The 24358-nt window shown below is 44.7% G+C and overlaps 3 protein-coding genes across 3 annotated transcripts; all 3 read left to right on the forward strand.

Annotated features, from left to right (window-relative positions):
- The first annotated feature begins 474 nt into the window (after positions 1 to 474).
- LOC119381246 (cytochrome P450 2W1) lies at positions 475 to 10100 on the forward strand. The gene is made up of 4 exons (XM_037649179.1): positions 475 to 563; positions 7551 to 7774; positions 9046 to 9167; positions 9873 to 10100. Exons 1-4 carry the CDS (start codon positions 561 to 563, stop codon positions 10010 to 10012), a joined length of 489 nt encoding a protein of 162 aa, XP_037505107.1. The 5' UTR covers positions 475 to 560; the 3' UTR covers positions 10013 to 10100.
- A 2225-nt stretch (positions 10101 to 12325) lies between these two features.
- LOC125757363 (uncharacterized) lies at positions 12326 to 14638 on the forward strand. The gene is made up of 2 exons (XM_049412900.1): positions 12326 to 12630; positions 14515 to 14638. Exons 1-2 carry the CDS (start codon positions 12386 to 12388, stop codon positions 14636 to 14638), a joined length of 369 nt encoding a protein of 122 aa, XP_049268857.1. The 5' UTR covers positions 12326 to 12385.
- Positions 14639 to 16046: 1408 nt separating this feature from the next.
- On the forward strand, positions 16047 to 18596 carry LOC119381247 (cytochrome P450 2U1). Its single transcript, XM_037649180.2, has 3 exons — positions 16047 to 16588; positions 17101 to 17291; positions 18405 to 18596. The coding sequence occupies exons 1-3, from the start codon at positions 16350 to 16352 to the stop codon at positions 18584 to 18586; spliced, it is 612 nt and encodes a 203-aa protein (XP_037505108.2). The 5' UTR covers positions 16047 to 16349; the 3' UTR covers positions 18587 to 18596.
- The last annotated feature ends 5762 nt before the right edge of the window (positions 18597 to 24358 follow it).

A 24358-nucleotide genomic window follows, 5' to 3' on the forward strand; every position in this document is an offset into this window, starting at 1 on the left:
TATATTGCTGGTCATCTGACTGCGTAGATGTGCAGGAAATGGAGTCAGCAACCTATTAACCCACGAAGGTAGTTGAGATCGGTGTACATGTACATCTATTCGAGTGTATCCTTTATAATGTTTGTTACGGTATTTCCTGCAGCTTGTTTTTTTTTTTTCAACCAAAAAGTAGCTCTCTGGTGATAAGCACACAGTGAAATTGGCCTTGTAAGTGAGGAAAAGTAGAAATGCAGACCTGCTATTATGACTTGCCGGAAGAGTACAAACATGTGAAAAGCAAAGAGAACACAAACCTTATATTTCTCCACGCGCGGCGACCTGATAACGTTTTACTTCTATGTTCGTTGGGAAACAGTAGGAACAAAAAAAAATGTATTTAGCACACGTGTTTTTATAGCACCGGATGTAGTTGACTGCCGGGTGTGTGCGATATTTTTTTCTGAAATAAATGAGAACAGTTGTTCCATTTTAGAGCTCATTGCTTCAATATTCAACAACGCAGTACGTTCATATTGGGGTAGAGAGCGAAGATCAAGTCCATAACTTCACGACTTTCAGTGATGGTAAGGGACATTTCATTTCTGAGAATATTTGTGCTTTGGAAACTTTTGTGTTGAGTGGACACTTTAGTGTATTGAAGAACCGAGACAAAGTGCATGAGTGTTCTTTTATTTGCCTTTCTATAGTTTTTCACTTTTCGACGACAATTAACCATTATGCAAGAGAAGAGAAGTGGCCGGTGTCACGCCATGGCACCAAACTCTCCTTATATACATTTAACTAAAATGCATCATTTGTTATTCAATATTGGGCGTCCTTTCTTTGAAAGAAATGCTATAGTCTTAATATTCTTTTTTTACAAATACCGTTGTTTGCCTCCATCGGAGTAACCAATTAATTGTGGCAATATTTACCAGGCTTTAGCGCAATATTAAAGGGCAGTGGTTTTGGTTTTCGCATTAAAAGCCTACTTGCTTCGACAAGTAGAGTGGCTGATAACCTAGGACTCACAAATAAGCTGCGCATACGGTTCACCGATTGTCGGCGACAACCTAGGGATACACTGGCATAGACGCCGCCGTCGAAGTAAAAGGAAATTTTCATAGATACGCAGCCAATTTAGTTCGGTCATTGTGCTTAGACAAAAAAGCAAAAAAAATTGAATACCATGTACTCCGCTACGGGAGAGCTAGATCCCTTCCTGCAGGTTGGGTATTGGAATTCATTTGCGTTCCGGGCTTAAGAAAAAAAAATTGGACCATCTCCCCGAAGGGAACGCTGATGGGATGCGAAGCAGCAGCGTTGCGCACGGGTGGTGTCACGAGTTGAACGACGCTAACGCGGGTGCTGCGTTGAGCGCTGGGAGATTCGTTTGAAGCGAAACTCGGTGTAGCGTTTGCTGGTGTAAACGTTTGTTTGAAACGCGGACACGGGAGGCGAGCGGGCGTTCGAGCCGGCAGCTGCGGCGCTTCGGCGGGTGAGGGAGAGAGTGACGTACGCGTGCACCTGCGAGGGAAGCGTGCGAGGGGTGCGTGACGTCAACGCCCAGCTGCGGCGTGACCTACTTGGCACCGCTCCAACACTTTTTGTGCGGACGGACAGCTTTACACAGGCTAGTCAAAGAGCTGCTGCGCATCTAAAAAAAAACATTACGGCAGCATCGCACTGGTTGGGCCAAGGCTGAAAAAAGAGCGAAGCTGGGCCGCTTTGCTTAGCCTACCAGCCGAGCCGAAGCCAAGCGATAGCAACTTAAGCCCAGGGGTGCTATGCAGGATGGTCCGAGTTCGGCGAAACTCGGGATCTTTCCCAGCTATGGCGACACCCCCTTTTGAACGATCTAACAGTACGAGAAGGTGAAATCCATCCCACAGCGCGCGCTCCGTTCCATTGGTTAAGATGGAACGCGGCGTCACGTCAAGGGCGGTCGACAAGGTAGGGTGGTGTCTTCAAACTAGGGGCACCTTCTTCCCTTTGTTTGTCGTTCCATTAAGTGCAGAAGTGCACCCATGCAAGAAAAGTGGCAGAAAGTTCTACTGACTACATTTTTTATGTGTGCGCGGGCAATTTGAATTCATTTTCAAGCGTTTAATGCCTGCACTAAGCATCCTTTAGAATAATCAGCACCGTGGCCTGAGAGATTAGTTCCGATCGAGCGCCTTACAACATCGCGGCTGGAGCTAATCGCCTAGGCCACGTGTATAATCACCATGGTCGGCCTCTACATTCTAGTGCGTTGCTCGGCCGGCGCCCGCCCACTTCGTCCTCTTCTTCATCGTGTGCTCGCTCCCCGAGCACGTGCGCACAGCTGATTAGCCAATTGGCTAGGCCCTATACCTAGCTAAGTCAGGGCATGCTATGACGAAGCTGATTAAGCCAAATCATGCTAATGCCTAGCTAATTAAGCCACGTCTTACTAAGTCAATGCCAATGAAGCCGTGCAAAGCTAAGAACAAACTAATGAAGGCCATGCTAAATAACACGACGCTAATTAGGAGCGCGTAATTAAAACCGATATAATCAAGACATTACTCACAGAGATCTTGTTAATTAGAAAAGTGCTAATTAGGATTATGCTAATTACATCTGTGCTATTCAGAACTTTGCGAAATCAACCTGAGTAATTATTGTCGTGGTAATTAAAACATTAACAATCAAGACAGGACTATTCAACATCATGTTAGTTATGACCAAGCTAATTAGGGACATGCTAATTAACATGACGGTAATGAGGAATACGCTAATTAAAACCAAGCTAATTAAAAACTTCCTAACCAAGTACGCAGTATTAGGATCGCGCTAATTAGCAATATGTCAAGTACATTCGTACCCATTAGCACATTGGTAATGAAATCTGAGTAATTAATGTCGTGCTAATTGAAACATTACCACTTAAGACATAACTATTCACTGCAATGTCAATTATGTCCTGGCTAATCAATAGTACCAATATTGAGACCGAACTGACGCGGTCATCACTCCGAAGCAGACCAAACATACTGAGTAGACGAGCCACGTAATAAGCTGGAAGAAGCTAGGTGACCACAAGCTCCTCCGATGGCCCCAGCCTTGCACAAGTAGTGCAAGCTGACCAAATTATTTTATATTCAAAGAAGCTGCTGAGTAGCGTCCACCGCAGGAAACATTTGACAGGCACACCGGCACTATGACAGTCACGAGTTGAACTGGGGCCTTTTCAGAATCAACGAGTTTGTTTTCGAGTTCGCGCGTCAATCACTTTGATTGACAGACGCTCGCGGCGAAGATCGGATCCGCCCACCGCGTGTGCTCTTACCGAGGAGCAGTGCCCACGCCGCAACGCCAGCGGGCGGCACGATTGATCTATGAACTTAATCGCACAAACTATGCAAACACGCACGAAGAACAAAAGGTTATATCATCAAGTGGCTACAATGCCTCGCATTCAATTACACCGCGCTTGCGACGTACCACTCACAGCTACGAAGTAAGCGCCCCTGCTGGGATTTTCGGCAAGAAATGTTATTATTTACTTATTTGTGGAGACATTGTTTCTACCGATTCGTTACTACAGAAAAACTTCAGTCGTGTAATGTAAATATAGCAATAACCTGTCCATTTATTTATCTGTAATATTCCAGAGAAGCGAAACGAGCTGCACCAGAGTGCTGCGTGTGCGCCCTTTTTGCCTTCGAGAGTGGAAATTTCCATGCTGCAGGTGGAACAAAGGAATTTTGCGAAAGTGGACAAACGCCCACGAACACGCCCACGGGAGGCGCGATGATCAGTTGGCAATACGATAGCGCGACAATCATACTGACGTCGCTGCACTGTCAAAATGTTTACTGAGTGGCGGCGCTAACGCGCTCGCTCGTGGCGTTCCTTTGAAAACCGCCGCAAATGCCGCACATGCGTCTGTGACCACAAGCTCGTTCTTCTAGCCGTTTTTCTCAACGCTGCTATCGCGTGCTGTGCACTGTCATCCTGTCATTACCGCCGTAATGCGAGCTCGGAGCAAACTCGTGTGCCCGGGAAGCTCGGGCCATCCTGCATAGCACCCCACGTATAGCCACGTGAACATAGAGAGGGGCAGTTAAGCATTTGAAAGGCAAGTTTAGCCTCTCTCTTTATCTCACTCTCTTTCTTTCCCTTTATTTGTCGCTTTTTTTTTCTTTCTCTCTTTAGTTTTGTTTCTGTCTTTATCTCGGTTTATGCCCCATAGCAACACAATCATATGGTGCCCATAAATGCTTGTTCTCCTTACTCGCCTCGACAGCCGAGTGGTTACGACGCCCGCCTTCGGACCGTGGTTACGCAGGTTCGAATTCCACGCATCGAATAACTTTTATTTCGTTTTATTTTATTCTCCTCCTCCTCCTCCTCTGCGCTTCTCATCTCCCCTCCTCCTTTTCTTCCTCTTCTCAAGTTGGTCTAGCAGAGTTTTTGTTTAACGCTCGCCTCCCTCTTTCCCGGCTCTTTGCCTCAGCATTCCTCGTATTACTAGGCTTTACTCTCTCCAACCGCAGGCTCCAAACTCCTTCCCCATCACTCTCCTTTGCTGGGCTCCCTCCCTCCACCGTCTTCGCTTTCCCTTGCACCTCTTGTACTCGGTAATGGGGCTTGCCCAATTCTTGCGGTGCATACCCGCGCGAGTTTTTGCGGACGCCATCGACCTTGCCTCGAGCATAGACAGCTCCGCTCTTTAAAAGATCTCCAGGCTTCCGCGCAATACCCAGCACAACCACATCGAAAGCTAGAGGTGAGGTTTTCTAAAGTCCGTCTAAAATCTTGCAGGGTGCTTATTGCAAGTAATGAGTATAGCAAAAACTAGTGTGACGTGCACACCTTTGTCGAAATATCGTCAGGTGTGCTTTCTAATCCGAAAAGTTACGTTGACTATTTACTTTCACAGTACGGAATGTTAGTTTTTTCAAATGAAGCTTGAAGGGACTGACCAGTGAAGCTGTTGGCGGTGGTGCTACAAAAACCCATCGGCGCGGGAAAAAAACGTGGCGCTCACCCCAAAACGCTCCCACATCCATATACGGCGCGCACCGAAAAAATATTAACTAAATAAATTTTCTTTCCGCGGCGGGGTTTTGAACCGAGGTGCCCCGCCCGAAAGTGAGTGCCTTGACCACTAGGTCATGCGCGCATGCTTGCCTGTTATAATGAAAACTGAACTGAAGCATGCGAATGCGGTCTACCGACGATGCAGAAAACAATGGGAAGCAGTACACTTTATATGGGTACTTCATTGCAATATTTCGTATAGGCGGCTAAAAGCGATTTGGTGGACAACGCGTAAGCTCGATATCAGAAATTGCGCTGTTCAGGGAACTTCCGACTTCAAAAAAATTCAATTCCTAACCCGAGTCACCATGATCGCGTGATGGGCCATTTGTTGGGCCCTTCTATAAGCTTACTAACGCTGGAAAGAACACTGAAAGACGCTATGGAGATTCAGCCCGAAAACAGCGTCTCGGGGACGGCCGCTATATATAATAAAACTGATGCTTGCGATAGGTGGGAGCATTGCGCTATGCGAAAGAAAGAAAGAAAGAAAGGAAGAAAGAAAGAAGGAAAGAAGGAAAGAAAGAAACAAAGAAAAGAAAGAAACAAAGAGAGAACGAAAGAAAAAAAGAAAGAAAGAAAGAAAGAAAGAAAGGAAGAAAGAAAGAAGGAAAGAAAGAAAGAAAGAAAAGAAAGAAACAAAGAAAGAGAGAACGAAAGAAAAAGAAAGAAAGAAAGAAAGAAAGAAAGAAAGAAAGAAAGAAAGAAAGGAAGAAAGAAAGAAAGAAAAGCAGTAGGTCAGGCCCGTCCACACCAAGCTTCGTTTGTCCCCTTTGCCCGGTAGGGAAATGGCCGCTGAATTTCCTTTGTAACACAGTGTGCAGATAAGGCCATGACATGAGCGTGGCAAAAATTGGCCGCGTATCTGCGTGCTTCGCTGCAAATGTCGTCTAAAGACGATAGAAGAGGCGCTGCGTGAGATATGAACGCCATCTGGCAATACGTCGGGAAACGTGAATGCTGTGTTACGGGCTGGTAGTCCCGGCGCAGCAGCAGGCGAAGACCGGCGGTGACCAACGCGACCGGCGGTGACGCCAGCCAGCCCGAACACGCGGTTTGGCGCGAAGCGCCGAAGCAGAAGAAACGTCCGCACTCAACGAGTACTCTGCACACACTCTTTTATATTCACGTCACCTAGGTAAAACAGGAATGCCAGAGCGTCGCCCCATGGCACTCGTACAGTGCAATACTGAACCGAAACCGAAACACAACAATGAGCTCGTGCAGAAGGCACGGAGGAAGCCAAGTTTCGGCGCAGTCGCATTTTCAGCGCAGCTTAAGAAACTAGGGTCTCTAGAATTACGTATCTATGTATTGTTATACATAGATACGATGGACACGATGATGCCGCCTTCCATGTACCCACCTACTTAGTACGCTCAAGAAGCTATTGCCCGCGCCGACCATGCACGTCAAGTTGCGCGCGTTCGGTTAACCGAATCGCAAGCGGGCCAACAATCTCGCTACGATCGCCGTCACAGAAACGCCCACTTTCTTCCTGGATCTCTTGCCCTCCTTTGGTCTCCAGCACGACGTGTTGGGCTTTCTGAAGAGCTCCTTTTCCCGTACACCGGACCATACCGTGTATGCCGCCAAGTGACCGACGTGACGTATGAAATCGAGCCATTGTCTTCGTCCTCGTCGACTCAGCCCCGCACCGACATTGTTCACGTTGTCCGTCTGTAGCCCTATCACATACCGGAACCCACCGACGCGTGTGTATAGTGACCATCCTCGCGACCGTCTTTGCCCGGGCGCACCGAGTCGGTGCTTTCACCGCCGGCGGGTAATGTTATGTGCCGCTTACCTAGAGGACGAAGAGGAAGAGGACGTGTTCGTTGCTGCTTTCGCCATCTTGGTTGTCACCCCTACCTCTGTGGTTGTGTAAATACTGTAAATACAGTCTTCTTCTGTCGTCTCCCCGTAACAGTATTTTCTATTAAAGGAACACACCACCTAATACTTACCTAGTGATGTTGCGCCTCAGATATGCGTAATGTTTGCTTTTTGATCAACAATGTACACAAGTATGAACCTAGTCAGCCGTTCACGATGGCTGGCCCTTGAGCAAGTGGTTCAACTTTGGCCGAGTGGCTGAATCGAGGGACGTACCGACAAACAGAAAGACAGACAGAAAGACAGACCAAAATTTCTGCGTTTAAGTTCCCCAAGAAAGACTATCGTCTTTAATAAGAGTATTGGTATAGTCCGCGCTTTACTATCGAAGCTATGAAAGTGCTCGCGCTTGCCGGTCCATAAATAAAGGTATGGCCAGGCCTCTGGCGACGATGAATATTGGCATATTGCAGTGGGTTGGTAGCTTTAAAGCGCCCATGTTACCAGGCCATAGAGAAAGTTATGGAAGGGAAGTTATCGCTGTACGCATGCGCGCGTGTGTGGGTTCGTGTGCGTGAGTGTGTGTCTGCCTGTACATGTTTGCGACGTTGCTCTGTTCACGTTAACATGCAAGGCGACATGACAATTATCTTTACTTTCTTTAGAACCTGCTACCAATATGCACAAGTTCAATATTCACTATCGCTATCACGGGGCTACTAGCGGCAATTCTGGCATTGTTGCTGCGCTCTACAGCGAAGGGCCGCTCTCGCAAGACACCGCCCGGACCACCATCATGGCCTCTACTCGGAAGATTGAACTTCTCATCTTACCGCTTTCCCTTGAAGGAATCGGTTGAGTGGTCGAAAAAGTACGGCCCAGTTGTCTGGTAAGGTTTCAGTGACGAGCTTTTAAATATTATTTTCACGTTGGAAACAGATAAAAGCTATTGAATGGGGGACAAAAGATGTAGTTTTCCAGTGCCTGCCATACCACCATTTCTGTGGCACTTCCTCCCGGCATAAAGAGGAGGAAAAGTACTGAAATATTTCCAAGATTTTGTGAAAAAATGGAAGCGAAGGAAAAAACAACGCGAATCTAAAACAAACATGTCGCAATCCATGTTAGGCGTAACTTGAGTAGCTCGCTTTTAGCCTGTGGAGTAGCCACGATGCGTATTGTTTTCTTTGAGCGTATGTACTGCGGAACCTCCTTCACAGCTTAACGTTTTTCAACCGCAGAATCCGTGACATTGGTGTTATGCAATTTTCAAGTTGATCCGCAACACTTCTCGCAACTCATGCATTGTGTGAAATGTCACACATCTACGTCACGACGAAGAAAGTGGTGTATAGCGCATGTTGAGGGATGGGGGTGATTATAGGTGCAGCTGTAGAGGAATGCGATGCGCATCTAGCGGCATTTAAAAATTATTCGCTTCAAATACAGTGGCTCAAGGCCATTCTTAACACGCAGGCAAGTTTTCATTTGTTTTCTGCAAAGTGAATTTGCCTTACCGATTTCGCTCCGCACAGCCTTTTCAAGAATACTTAGACAAGTGTGTTGTTATGAAGCAAGACTGTTAAAAATGCACGCATCACCTCAGCCGAAAACATTTAAAAGAAAAGATATTTCATTGTTTTTGCCAAGAGGCATCGGCTTTTGTTAAGCGGAATGGCGACGAAAATAGTAATAAAAATAAAGTAATAAAAACAAAGAAATATCAGTGATTTTGTATCTCTGCCACCACACATTCCTGAGCTTTTCCTTTAACGTCATGCTGCCGTCGATTCCAAGAGATGCGGAGTTTCATCAAATGTAAACAGCATATACTTTTGTCTAAAGGAAAAATTACAATGTTTTATCAATGTACCTTTTAACCTTGTTCTAACAATGGATAACTAATTCTGCTGTGATTTGCAGTAGAATTAGTTACTCTATGAAAATGTAAGGTAACAATACAGGCAAACCTTTTCTGAATTTATGTACTACGGAGTCCAAATCATACCCCAAAATTTCTGTATGCCATGTGCATTACCGATTTCGCTCTCTCTATGCGATGTCAAATTACTTATGTCAACTCATCAGTACGTTTCATATTTGTGCTTTATTATTTTATTTTTCGCATGTTCTCCTGTGTGGCCCAAATACGATACCAAGCTTGAAACAAGGTTCCGTGGACATCGTGATACTGAGTGATTATGAGCAGATTAAGGAAATTTTCTCCAAGCCGGAACTGCTGGATCGCCCATCCAATTGGGGACTCAGCTCCGCAGAAAAAGGTCAGGCACACCACCGTTAAAGAAAGGGACGGATGAATCGTTGCTTATTCATGCCTGTGTTATTTCAAATGGAACGCACGAGCTAGCGATAATTTTCATTCAATCTACACGTTGACTTGCCGTCGCAATCTACGTTATATAAATGAATATGGACGAGTGTACGAAATGCTGTTCTATATAACGAAAGTGACTGAATTGAGAAGGCAGATCCACTTGTTTTACGCCTTTTTTTTAAACAATGAATAAGAAAACGTTCATGTAATATTGCAGATATTTGTTAACTTCTTGCTTTTACCTGTATGCTCTTGTCTTTCTGACATATTCTGACTGTGTAAAATTTTTTTTCCCTATGCTATATTTACTGTGATCATTTTCCACTCTTAATTTTGTTTTCAATAACATGTATAAAATGGTATTTTAGAGTTTTCTTGAATTTGTGGAATTTTTGTGGGTCCGATCTTTCTGTGTGTATGTGCGTGTGTGTATGCCTTCGTGGGTATATGCACATACACGCTGATAAACTTCGGCGAAGGCGGGCGGGGGCGGTGGAGGGGGGAGGCGAGAGTTGAACACATCAACCGCCCTGTCCACGCTGGCTTCCAAACACACTAGTGCGATGAAATGACGCAATATGTTCGATCGCATTGTGATTAAATCATATTGCCGGTGAATTAGTTGCTGAATTTTTTATGTTTTCTTTCACAGGTTTCTCCACTTTCAGTGGACAACAATGGAAAGAAAACAGGGACTTCACCATGCGAGCGTTGGCGAAGCTTGGAGTCGGAAGTGACATCATGCGGCAGCACATACAGGTTTGGGGCAATACAATGAGAGCACTTCGTTAGTAGCTCATAAGAAGACAATTATTTCAGGCGTTAGGAACATGGCCGGCAACCAGTGCTGCAGATATAATGCACATTTCCGTAGTAATAGAGGTTTGGAGCGTGTCCAGTATTCTTATATACGCAACGCATCTTGCGCATGGCGAAATACCGGGTGTGAACACTGCGAGATCGTGCCTTTCCGAAGTTTAACATTAACGCCCGGTGCGCCCTGTGCATTTTTCCGTTCAGACCAGTTCTCTTTTTATGTGCGTACCTAGACAATGGGCCAGGCCCGTAGCCAGGAATTTTTTTCGGGGGGGGGGGGGGGGCACTTGCTGAAAACCTTGACTATTTGAGAAAAACGCGTATTTTCAATATATATTTTTGGTAAAACACCATGTACCATAAAAATTTCGGGGGGCCCCCCCTGGCTACGGGCCTGCAATGGGCGGTTCGTAAGTTCCAATTTGACGCTTCCCTTGTAGGACCAATTGTTGACGCATGCTTCAACGTTGTAAATATTGCCTTAACGGAACAGACGTTTCTACAACATTACAGCAACAACGCGTGCTACTGGGGTATTCGCATTGGATTTCGGTCCTTAACTTTCCACAGGAAAGGATTCGTGGCAATTCGAAACTGTTTCCGAGCGCCACACTTAAAATAAGATTGTTGTACGATTCGCGAGAGTGGTTCTATTGATTGAACATGACTTCTAGCGAAATATTTCAGAGGGCAGACCAACTTAAAGTTGTGAGTGACCTTTCTAGATTCAGGTAATGCGTGGTCGCATGTTTTAACGGTTGGAGGAACGGTTATTATCACACTTATCTGCACTTTAATGGGGAGAAACCGACGAAGACACAACCGGCCACAACCATCGAGAAATCAGGCTTACTGGTGCTAGCTTTATTAGAGCGCTTCTGGTCTTAATTAATAACATTTATTTAAAACGCTATTCGGATGTTAATAAAGAAATTTAACTTTACTCTCCTTTTAGGTGTTACACGATGTTAGTAATAGCGTTCTCGGGTATTCTCTGCCAGTGGACTGAGGTATCTTATTGTTATATGGCAAGAAAATGATTCCATTAGGGGTTATGTTCAAGAAGAAGTACAACATAGGAAGATTTTGCGGTTGTTATTTAAAAGTGGCATCTGTGACTTCTAAAACGGATCTTTTTTTTTACTTACTACATGTGCCTCGGCAAACAAGTTCAACACGTTTTCCTCGCATCTTCTGCCGAGATGACAGTATGAATTATAAAACCAAATGTAGCGCAACCTTCTATGCAGTCAAGCGGAAGCCAGCTTGAGAAGGCCTTGTGTGAATTCAGGATCACTGAGACACCATTATATGGTTTATTATGAAATATGTTATTTGTGACACCATCCCGCAAAATGCAAAAGACAGCTGTTCACTGTTTGATGCATAGATATAAACTACATCTCCCAAGACATGCAGCGCAAAACTGACACACGCGATGTCTCATTCGAACAAGCACTGAAGGAAACAGTACAAAATTGCGCTGCCTTCTTTTGCGAGAATACAGGGTATATTACATACTGCAACACAACATGGAAAACGAAACAGGATTGTTTTCAAACCATTCCAGTGACCTCAATCACTTTATTCAACATACTCCGTACTGTTCAGCAAAACTGAATTCGTCGTAATGCTCAGCGCGTGTTTTTCTGCCTTTTATACTCTCTTTGCGATGCTATTCCGTGATCCTCATATCAACATACGATGCTGTGCCAGAGCATATCTTAGCGGACACCCCCCCCCCTCGCAAATCATCACAATTTGTGTACGAGTGGTGAACGGTAATACCACATTTGCTCACGTACAACATTCACTGGCCAGCACTAATGCTGGCAAGAGTTGACTAAAGAATCGCTAATGCCGTCTAGTGCTCGCTGTCCCGTGTCCTCATTCTCTGTGTCCTGTTTTCCACGCGCTAAGTCTCGCCATGAATCTACGAGCATACCAGCTCACGCACTACCTCACTTTACTTCAGTTCTCGCTAAACTCGGCTAAAGAGGGTACGTGCTCGCTAATGTCGTCTAGGCTATTCTCTCAGCAGCATTGTAGCCTTCAGTCAGTCTCAATACTATCACGTGGTCGTGACGTTGACGAAGACAGTAGTCAGCGTGTTCAAGACGAAACTCTTATGATGTTCTCACGCATACACTGAGAGCAACCTGAGTTTGTTCTGCCTTAATTTTTATTTAATAAAAATTAAGGCAGAACAAAGTGAGGTTGGTTGCAGGCAGTATACTTGCAGGCTCTTTTAGGATTTCTTATTCGTTTTCTACTACAATGTTTCATTTCGAAGCCAAGCATCTAGCGGACACACTAGCTTCGCACCATGGTCGTCCAGTGGCGAGCTTCATGTCCACGCACAGGAGCCACATCAACTCCATGTGTCAGTTCCTGCTGGGATACCGCTACGATTTAGACGATCCGCGGTTTGCCCCACTCCAAGAAGCTGTGTCGGCCTTTAAGCTACAGACAGCAGCTGCACCCATTGAACACAGAGCGGCTTGGTTGCGACGTACGCTGATCGAAACCCTCTGGCCCAGCTCCATCAGTGCAAACCGTCGGCATAAAATATCCAAACTCAACGCCGTGCTCAGGTACATTGACGCATTTAGGCGCATTTCTAAGCGCCCGGTCTTCTTAAAGAACCAGTCACTATTCCGTGAAAGTGTATTCTGTTGAACGCCGTCGAAGACTACGTGGTGTAACGAAGTTGTCAGAAAACTGTAGGTGGTCCTGATCGTTTATTTAGGTGCCTGGTAGTGGCTCTCGCATGTCGGCGTTCGTGTTCTCTGGTGTATTCCTTGGGTTAACTTCGTCTTTCGTCGCACTGACGAAGCGGATCTCAGAGGCCACGCATAAAGAAGCCCGAGGTTGAGATCTGCTCCGCTAGGTGCTGCAACGATCCCAGCTGCTACCAAGAAAAGTGTCTATTCTTTCAATGGACTCATTTAAATAATTTCATTAATTGTCCTAGCAGTCATTTGGAACTTATCTAAAATAAATGTATGGTTCGTATCGTAAATACCAAGTACAACTGTTAACTTGAAGCAGAACGACCTATTTCGTGCCAGTTTTATTTTTGCAATATTCAGAAATCCGGAAGTAAGTGCTGGACTTGAAGTGCATGGAAGATAAACAAGAACCTGAATCGTTGCTCGTACCGCTAAAGAAAATATTTTGACCTTCAGTTTCATTCCTAATAATGCACTTGTGGTCGCAAAATTAGAGACAATGACGTTCTCAGAGAGTAACTTTTAAGTTTAATACAAGTTAGTTTCTCACATTAGGGTCCCTTTCAAATATCTCTTTAGAAACACGCACGAGAAAAAAATCAGCCCGGCGTGAGACACCTATCACTCCCGCAGTGGTCTAGCAACAATGGTTGAAGGTGTTCTGGGCAACGGTGAACACAAAAGCAATGCCCAAGTTTATTTTGTGATGAAATTTACATATAAAAAAGTTAGCAAGTATTGATTTAGGTGCAGAGCGATCCCTCTACCATGCTCCCCATGTTTCCGGAAAAGTATTTGAGGGAACTTTTATAGCACGGAAATCAACGCAGCTAATAATCACAGTGCATATTTGGTGCCTCGGTATCGCCAGAGCATGCGCAGTGCATACTTTAAAAAAAGACAACATGAACCTGCATTGCAGTTTATTAGGATGCTGCAGCACAGACATTCCTGTTTGACTTCGTAGAGTACTACTAAACAATTTATTTGATATAAAACTAGATGGACAGTATAGAGCCAACTACAAAAGCACTTCAAGGGAGGGTAGAAGTTGCAAGAAGTGTATTTCACGTTCAAGAGCAAATATAGGCCTCAGTAAGGGCGAATATTACGCAATGATTAGTGACGTACAATTATTGAATTCAAATTTCAATGTAAATTCAGCTGCACACGATGCTAAACTTGTTTTTTTTTCTGTTTTCTCGGATTCGGCGATCGAGGTGTTTTGTGCCTCGTGAATGAAGCTCCGTGAATTAATGCTCGCTGACGCAACGTAAATCGGAAACGTCGTTCAAAGAGCTCAGTTCAAATTAAGGGGGGTGCCAAACTTTTCTAAATATTTTGACAAGTTATGTCGTGATACTCACGATGTTGAAATATGTTCTTACGCAGAAAAAGTATGTGTTTCATGCGGTGGTTCATTTACACTGTACTATCTATCTCATTGGCTTTTGAAGCTGGAAACTTAAATATAAGTTTATTCGGTTATTGACAATTATTCACGGTTATTATTCGGCTCTGTTTGTTGCCAAAACAGGACGAACTGAAGTTCATTAAATAATTAATTTTCGTATAACTCGTTTCACGGCCGAAATTTAGCATCCAATGTTGCAGCACAATCGTAAAAGAAAAGCGCTTACGAATTTTTAATAAATAAAAATTTTCTATTACTAACAAAAATTTGTAACGGTGTTTTGACCAAGTGCCAGATAATTTGCATTTATAAGCTTCTTCCAAACATTCCAGAGAATTAGTTCAGACGAACGAGAATACCAAGAACAGTGGGCGTGCGGCAAGCTACATTGACCTGTACATGGAGAAGATCAGCGAAGCAGAGGAACACCAGAAAAAGTATTTCAGAGCTACGTAATATTCAACAGACAATATAGAACGAAAATATCGCAATATTTTTTCAAGCGCCTTTCACACTTGAGCGCTTTTTGCAGCCTTGACACACTGCATAACTGCATTGACAAATACTAATTTTCATAATGTTCAAATGACAGAGTCCTTTTTTTTAATCCAGCATTTCTTAAGGCGAAAGCATTTGATTCCTCACCAAAAGCGAAAAGCGTCCGTCGGCGGCGTCAACACGAACGATGCGAAAAGTCCCGTGATCACAAATTACGTGATGATGTACGCCGTCTTTGACGCCATCATGACATCCCATAATATGATGTCATGACTTGACAATTTAACTTTAGTCGATATGAAGTCCTGCAGGGTAGCACTAGCGTTATGTCATCTCTGCATCACCTGTTCCCTCTTTTACTTTGCCTGCTATATATATAGTTTGCCTCTCCGAGGTTGTAGGGTAGCAAACCGGGTAAAACCTTCTGATCCTCGTTATACTTCATTTGCCTTATCTCTAAATCTCCCTTTGCCTCACACTATTTCTTATGTGTATGTGGACGCACTTTAATATTACAAATTGACTGCAGTGTTTGCTTCTGGTGAAGGTCACAGCCAATTGTGCTCGATAAGAAAGAGAAATTGACAACCACCCGTTATAGCACGAAGCCACAAGAAATCCATGCGGATTTTTCAAAAATGAAGATTTTTAGTTGGTTGAAAAATTTGTCCTGGTCCGGGGATCGAACCCGGGACCAGCGCCTTTCCGTGGCGGTCACTCTACCAATTGAGCTAATTAGGAAGCTGCCAATTGGCAGCGCGAAGGCTAATTTATCAACAGCTCGAAGCACATGGTCACATATCATTGGAAATGACTTCTGCGAAATTCCGCAAGGTGGCTGAAGGGATGAGAAAGGCAAATTTACCACCCCGGAAAGGCGTTGTTCCCGGGTTGGATCCCCGGATCAGGACAAATTTTTCGGCAAGTAAGAAGCTTCCTTGCTGAGAAATACCTACGGATTTCATGGTGGTTTCGGGGTACAAACGGGTGGTCGTGAATTTCCTTTTCTTATCCCTTCCGCCACCTTGCGGGATGCCGTATAACTGATTTACAAGTGTGCTCGAAATGCAAAACTTGGTCTTAAGAGAAAGTTTACATACAATGAAAGGCTCATTTTCTTACGGGAAGATATTTCGTAATACATTTTTCGCCTTCGAGGGATGGGAACATCGCTGTCACTCATTAGTGCTTCACTTCGCGCGTTTCGCCGTTGCGTTTCGTTAGACCACGTATTCAAATGCGCCCTGAGGCACTCAGTGTGCGTCCGAAAAGTACGTGTTTGCTTAATTGCAGCTATATGCCGAAAGCGAAGCACCACATGTGAAAAATGCGGTGCATGCCGCACAGTTGCGGCCTTTTCCTGATTGTTTTTCTTTCACATTTCTTGGGACATTTTGTGGCGAAAACGTAATTTTCCTATCTTTCATAACAGTGACAACCTTTCGCAAACATTCTCGTTGGTACACAGTTAACTTATCGTCCTTATATGGCTGTCTTGGTGGCACATGAATTTCACGTGTCGTAACGCAAATAAGTTCAGCAGTTTGTTTGACGAGAGTATGACAGGAGCATTCACGTAATACACACTATGAGCGTATAATGGGTGCGGTGCAAGAGAAAACGCAATGTGTGCTGAATATTTCGCACAGTTGATAGCCTCGTGGGAAACATGGTTGACGTGATCACGGGCGCGGCCACCAGCGGCAACTATTACCTCCACTGGCACCTGCTCAACGTAGCCAGCCGCCCTGACACGCTGCAAGCTGATTTGCAACGAGAGATTGACACCGTCGTAGGCAGTGATCGCTTGCCAGGCTGGGAAGACCACACCTCCATGCCACTCACCATGGCCACTATATGGGAGATGTTCCGCTGGAAAATTGCCACACCATTCAACATACCACGCTTGTATGTAGAGCTCTCGCAGAATCATTATCTCACGCAAAGGTTGATTGTTAGAAAAAGAGTAAACATACCAACAGTCAGCGGTCTACTACATCCTTTTTATTTGCTTCACCGATTCATTTGACGTGACCAGCATCTCTGTTATCTATCCAGCCTGATTATTTATTTGAGCAGCTTTCCTAGTCATGGCAGCGCTGCGTAATTAAACAATATCTATCTTTGTACTGGTCCAAGAAGATTACAGAGTATCATGAGAGTTATTTTAAATGTAATAGCCGCACTCAATATTTAACTGTTGAAAACATTTGAACGACTAGGATCACTCCAGGCATTATATTTATTATGACCCATTTCGCACTTGGTCTACTTTTTTCGTTCATGTGCAGAGGCGCGGCTCAAAAATAAAGAAAATCTAAGAAACACACAGAAAGAAAATGACAGAACCACATCAAGCAGAGAGACAATAGAAGGAAATGCATTAGGGGAAAAAGTCATCAGCTTTTTTTGCTTTTCAGAGTGGGCAACGACATGAAAATGGATGACTACGATATTAGAAAGGACACTGTAGTATTTCCAAACCTGATGACGGTCCACAGGGACCCTAAATTGTGGAAAAACCCTGACGAATTTGACCCGTCGCGCTTCTTGAATCCTGACGGCACAGCCAAGACAACGAAACCTGATGGTCTGGTTACTTTTTCCATTGGTAAGGTCAACATTCGCAAATACCTCTTAATTTAGTGGTTATACACCAGTAATATATAGTGCACAGAATTCAAGGCAGTGCACTTCAAAAGAATGACTTCATAAAGCACGTTCCTAGCACGAGCGGCTGTTGCTTTTGATGTTGGTTAATATCTTTCGCAGGAAAAGCCTAGCCAGCGCAGGCTCTGAAAAACGTTATATAAATTATCCGGGGCTTTTACCAAGCCGCTATATATTGCAAGTTGATGCAGCTCACTGGATCTCTGTCATTTTGCAACAGCTTGTCAAGAAGTATGCAAAAAAAAAAACGACTCATTCAGCTGCAAAAGCAATGTAATCACAAGTATGAATATATGCGATTACTAACAAGCCATGTTTCATTTAAAAACTATGATGTAAGGCACGAAAAGACATGACCGAACAGCATCAACAAACATGTAACAGGTCTCCAGGGACCAAATTCACGAAACTTCTCTTTCGTAAGTAGCTTCATTATTGATACGTCCCACATCGTGGTTGACTGAACTATTCTATTACAAATTTTTTTTTGCGTAAAACGCTTTTGTGAATACGGGCCAAGAGTATTAATTACACTTAAAACAAATGCGGCATTTTAAACAAAAAAATTGATATCTTACTGCAATAATTAACATTCGCGCTCAACGTATGGTCGTCGAGTCCGTCTGCTGTTCTCGCGAAAGACCCTGGGCCGAGTCACACAAGTTTCGTATTAGAGCTGTAATATTTTATTGAAATCTGTAGCATTTGCACACAAATACCGTGTACATTGAAGGTGTTTGATATGGTTATAGAGATAAAAAACGCCTCACGCACACGCACTTCCGCGTTCTTTTGGTCATTCGTGTCATACGTCATTCGTGTCCTTCATAACTCCACTATAGATTGATGCAAAAACCAACATTTCCCACCTTGCCTTCCATGAATAAATCACAATATCTAGCCATTCCATTAAGAAAAATGGTTACAACTGCACCAATAATTATTTTGCGACTTAGGTCAATCTAATAGCATAATGATTTCCTCGATAGCGAAGACTGAAATGCCTGCATGGTCGGTGGCGAACTAATTCTTTCGTAACCCATTTATCATCCAGGGAGGAGGTCCTGTCCGGCAGAAAACATAGCCCTAGTCGAGGTGTTCCTTTATCTGACCACGCTGCTGCAACAATTCCGCATACTTCCGGAAGACGACAAGCCAATCATCATAACACCCTTTGGCCCGTCACCAGAACTAATAGACACGAGGCTACGCTTTTTTCGACGCACCGAGAAATAAAAAAAAATAACTGATCTAGTTCGTTAAACATCAACTTTTCTTGCGCAAACTTACAGACGAAACTAAACACAGCTAGCAAAGACGTACGATGCCCCGATGTCTTTCGTACATCTTCCTTCGCTGTGTTCAGTTCCTTTTGGAAGTTTGCGCAAGAAAGTTGATAAAAGGAACGTCCTCAATAATTCTAGGCGTAGTCTGACAAGGGGTCCTAGTAAAAAGCTTTGTGCCTTGCTCGTGCATATGTAGTCTCAGAGGGCGGAGCCTTCAATTCGGGGCCCCATTTGCAGGTGCATTCCAGCTCGTCCGGTCAATCACTCTTCGCTGTTCGTCAAGAGATGGGCTGGAAAGAGCTACTTCCCTCTGGGAATGGTTAGGCATTCCAGATTGGCCGGATGGTTTCAGGCTATCCCACGTGGAACGGTGCAAGCTTGGGTGTTGAAACAAATGACATTGGTCCGCGTATTGGGTTGCGTAGAAGGTGTGGCGGAGTGCAAGGCTGGAGAACGTATTAGTCTGGCGCCAAGCGTCAGCGCCTGCAAGAGTTAATTTCACATGCGGTGAAGGGGAAATTATACGGAACAGTGGGCAGTATGCCCGTGAATGCGAGTGGGATCATTTCCATGTTGTCTGGGTTGAGCTGGCCTTCTGCTGGTACCTGGAAGCTGATGCCTCGGGTTGTCGCATGAGCATGCTCTGGGCCAATGAGAGACGCGTGCCCAGATGAACAAACAAGTTTGGCTAGTGGGATATCTTGGTTTCGTGTCGGATTTTATGCACAACCGGCGAGGCAGTACACTGTGCGTGGGTTCGACATTCTTGCTGGGAATATTTCAGAACATTTATTAGGTTATCTGGGGGTTGAGCACTGACGGCAAGGGTTACGGCCCACTCTTCGGCTTCCATGCAATTATCGATGCAGATTGTTGCTGATAATACCGCTTCGCTCCTAAAGACGGTCACCGCTACACCTTTAGCGTTGAGGTCGAGGTAGTCTGCGGCGTCCATATCAAAACCATAACAGCCATACGGCCAGAACTCCAGCGTGTCAGGCATGTGGATGCAAAGTGTTCCTCTTCGCTTGTTTTCGCATGACAGCACAAATAAATGTTCTGATTGCCTAGCACGACAAAAACTGACGATCATCCACGCAAGGAAACCAGAGTTGTTCGATCCTGATCAAAGCAGTCATGAGCACGAGCTACTCTACAAACAATAGTGCGTATTTTTTGTTTCAACACGGCTTCGGAACTCATTACCAGATTGTATGTAGCGTTTACACATATTTCTTTCGCTCACTTTATCTCCTTCTCTTTTCTGCTCTTACCCCATCGCCAAGTGCAGAGCAACTCACCGGACTGGTGAACATATCTGCCTTTCATTCCATGTTTCATCTCTCCCTCTGTCTCTTTCTCTCTCAGTAGATTTTATCATCTTTAGGCGTGGATAAATAAGAAACATTGTCCCATATTCAACTTCAGAGATCGGTTTACGCAATATTCTTGACTTTAAATATTCATGAAGTAGTTCTTTATGTAGCATGTAGAAAGGAATAATATGTGTGACAATGTTTAAATTAGTAAAAGATTTTATTCTGACGGTGCTCTAGAATTAATGTTAATGAAACACTGTTCACGTACAAGTAATTGCAAAGGTAATTTTTGCAGGGTATTTCTAGTCGACGAACGACTGTCATGAAAGTCATATGTGACATGTGGTACAGTTTGAAGCCTTGAGTCAGAGGCATCTCAAAAACGCAGGATATTCGCTGGGAAATCCGAACAACTGTTTCGCTAATTAGGTAAGGTCTTGAAAATAGTTTTTAGGAATTAATTTGATGTTCGTAATATTATTTTCGAAAGAGCCGATGGTTGTCGAAGTATCGAAGACAGTTGTCGACGTTGTCGAAGATCGATGATGTTGCCGAAGATCGAAAATGGTTGTCGCTCTCCTTCAAGCAATTCCATCCCCTTAAAACTGGCGCGACTTTTGCAGCCTGCTTTAATGAGTGGATGCACCTTGCGAAAAACTGACTTCATTGCAAAATATGTGGTATCATAATAAACTACGCACGATACAGTAATTAAAATTTTTTAGCGAAACTTTCGTAATTTTTCAATAATATATATATATATATATATATATATATATATACTAAAACATATACATTTTGACTTTAAAGTGTTTTACTCCTGATGAGGTAATCTGGAATAGTGCTTACCTTATATGCCGAAGGTAATGTTTCAAATGTTTTGTCTGTGCTAATGTTAAACGCAAGGTATGAAGTGACGCCGTGTCTCACTGTGACGGGCTCAAACCGCTTTGCGAGCATGTAAAGTTTCAGACAAAGCAAGGCTTTGGAAGGGTATAGGGGTATTGAGCACTCTTATTACAGCCGTGGGGTTCTGCTTCCTTTTACTTTATGCTCGTACAGCTTATAAAGCTAGAAAACTAGCCCAATGTTTAGCAGCGCCGTAGCGGCGCATGTAAGTATTCGTAATAGTCTTCTCTGCGGGCATTTCCACGCCACGTCGAAGTCCGCTTTTAAATGTCAGTGGCAGAACACGCTGCATACCGTGGAATGAATATATCGCGCGACTCACTGTACGACCTACGCAAGTCTTATTAAATGCGTCGCAAAACACCCCCTGGTGACTACGCGATTCACCTGTCGTGCCCAGTGAAATGAAAGGGTTGGCAATAACGGAGATACACGCACACTTAATTATGAAAGACACGCGTTAAAGTTGAAGTTTATTGCCACATAGTTTCGCGGCTCGTCAACAAAACGAATCAATCTGCCTACTCCTATGAGAATTCGGCGCAGCGACACCACAGTGAATTATCGAGACGATAGGATAACAGTGGAACAATAGAAGTAGCCAGTGGATGCCTGAATTGTGTGGGAACGCCTGTGCCTTTGTACTTACATAAATGTCCTATAGCGAGTACGTACCTGGATTGAACGTTGCGTAGGCGTTTTCATCGATCAGCATGTTGCCTTTTCACGCTAGCTAAGTAAAGCTGAGGCGCGCACAAGCTAAAAAGTCACAATGTGATCGTATGCAGCACGTATATGTTTCACTGCTTATTACAAGCACATAATAACCTCATGTTCGAGGCGAGAAGAACTGCTAAATAGAAACGAGAAAGTAGTAATGACGTAATGCTGTACAGAGAAAAGACAAAAACCAAGCAGGGAATATTGAAGTGCACGTGGGAACCGAAGATGGAAACACAAAGTGTTGTAGAGGCTGTCTGAACAGCAATAAGTGCCTAAGACAAGCTGTCCGACGTTTCGATAGGTGGAGTTATCCTCGCGAAGCAAGAAGGGAATGCCCCAGTCGAACCGTCGTCTCCTTTCTTTTCTCTTACCCATCTCGTGTTAACCTTATATTGAAAGTGCTACCTTTCATCGGTGTGTCATCTATAGGTACAGCAGTGTCGCCCTCTGGTATTTCCGTTTCATCACACAGTAACGTTATGCGTGCTGACGAGGACACAAGTGACGGGAAACAGGCATCACATGCCTGCGTATATGGCGCTAAACTTTTTTTCTCTTAAGAAACATCGAGCGCGATCTAAGACAAGGACAAGTGTGAGGGAACGACACTAGCACTTCCCTCACCTTTGTCCCTGTCTTAGTTCGCGTTCGAAGGAAGGAGGAAGGAACACAAAAGGGAGAAGGCAGGGAGGTTAACCAGACAGCAGTCCGGTTGGCTGCCCTACGCCAAGAGAAAGGGAAGGGGAGTGGAAAGATGGGAGACAAAGAGAGAGAGGGGGGAGCGAGAAAAAAAAGGAAATGATCAATAAATGAGCTGACACGTATGTGGCGGTGGCACTGCACAACACTCATAGGCGTTCGCAAAGGCCCGTAGTCCTTAAGAAGCCCAAAAGTGCTTTAACTGCCTTATGAGCCGCCGAGCGATGGGGACGGTGCTCCAGCAGCATTTGCACGGAGAGCGGCCGATCGTCCAATCGTCGCATCGCATCAAAAAGAGTTCGTCTTTCCGAGGCAAGTTCGCGCTCGAAGTTTCTTAAGATGTATATGTGCCAAACAGCTCGTCTTTCGGTCTTACTTTTTTTCTCTGATGAATCCATAAATACGAGCTGAATTAACTTTCTCTGGCTGAATGTTTGAGTTCGGTTTTCTGTGTAAAACCGACCGAACTTTAGTACGCTGTAAATATAGGCATGGTAATCGTTTTGCATTTCTGCGAGCGGCTATGTCCTCTTCAGCAGTCACACTCCATGTCATTTTTTTATTAGTAACGTAGTTGTTTTGATTGCGAAGTTATCTTGTCGGCTTTTCTGTTCAAAATTGCTATGCCGTGTAGGTTACCCATCTCGTCCTCAGTATGCGGGAGAAGAACTGGAGTCCATGGCTAAACAGGTACGTGAAAGGATCTTAGTAGCCCCTATTCCCAAAAACATGAGCCCACAATACCACAAAGGTCGTAGAAGCGCTCGAGCTCGCAAGTTACAGCGGCAATTCGGGGGAAATCCTGACACGGTGTACACAGATGTCGCCCGATCCGGTACCAACAAGTACGCCCTCGCAGTCGTAGGAGCGGCCGCAAGTCAAGGGCTTCTGACATGCGCCACTACTCGAGCTGCGTCCGCGAATACCGCAGAAGCTTCAGCCATCGCGCTAGCTATTAAAACTAAGGATATCCTGGGACAATCATCACTTATTCTTACCGATTCCAAGGTCGCATGTAGACTCTTTCTCACCGGGAGACTACCACACAGCACCATTCGCCTATTAGGACCCGACCTAACGCATGACCATGCGATCATCTGGTGCCCGGGTCACGCAGGACTCGATGGCAATGAGAGAGCGGACGGCGCAGCTCGTGCTTTTGTAAACCGAGCGGCCGACCACTCCGAAGAAAGCCCTTTCTTACCGCGAGACATCCTTGAGCACCAACGGCTTGAGCGACGACAGTACAGTCCACCCCACCCTGATCTATCCGGGCGGGACTCTTACGACTGGCGCCGTATACAAACACATACATATCCGAACCTTTCTTTGAAACATGCCATTCACCCCACAATGTACAGCGATCGCTGCATAACTTCGTGATATGGAGTAGCCGAGGCAATATGGACCTCAACCTCTCCACAGCAAAACAGTTAGAACAGAACAGAACAGAACAGATAGCTGTCCGTGGTGCGGAGGCAGGCCCACTCTCGCCCACATAACGTGGGATTGCCAGAACAGGCCACCCGAAATTAACTCGCCGCAAATAGCCGGCAAAATTTCCGGAAGGGAGCAGTGGGAGACTTTGCTCGCCAGTGAGGATCGGGTGGTGCAACTAGCACTCCTCGACCAGGCGCGGCGGGCCGCTCAAGCCAGTGGAGCCCTAAAATAGGGGCCCCACCCACCCGCTCCCTAAACACTTTTTTCTTTTCTTTTTTCCCTCAATAAACGTTTTGATATATATATATGTTCAAAAACTGCAACACCTTCTTCTTTGTTTTTCAATCGCACACATAGGCCAATATCCATGAGAGAGAAAGAGCGAGATGGAAAGGGAGAAATTAGCCAGGCAAGATGTCCGGTTTTTCACCCTGCGTAGTCAAAAAGTGGGGTTGGAGAAGGGGCTAAACTGACAGTAAGAGAAAAATAAAAAGAGAAACAAATCAGTTGCTGCAATATATTGCTGGAAACTGCCGTTATTTACCATGAATGCAATACGGATGGGAAATTCTGGGGGTGATTTTGTTGCCGCTGTAATAGTTCTACAGAAATATCGCAATTTCGTTGGACAC

This window comes from Rhipicephalus sanguineus, chromosome 2, assembly GCF_013339695.2.
Source record: "Rhipicephalus sanguineus isolate Rsan-2018 chromosome 2, BIME_Rsan_1.4, whole genome shotgun sequence".
In the NCBI taxonomy this organism is placed as follows: Eukaryota; Metazoa; Arthropoda; class Arachnida; order Ixodida; family Ixodidae; genus Rhipicephalus; species Rhipicephalus sanguineus.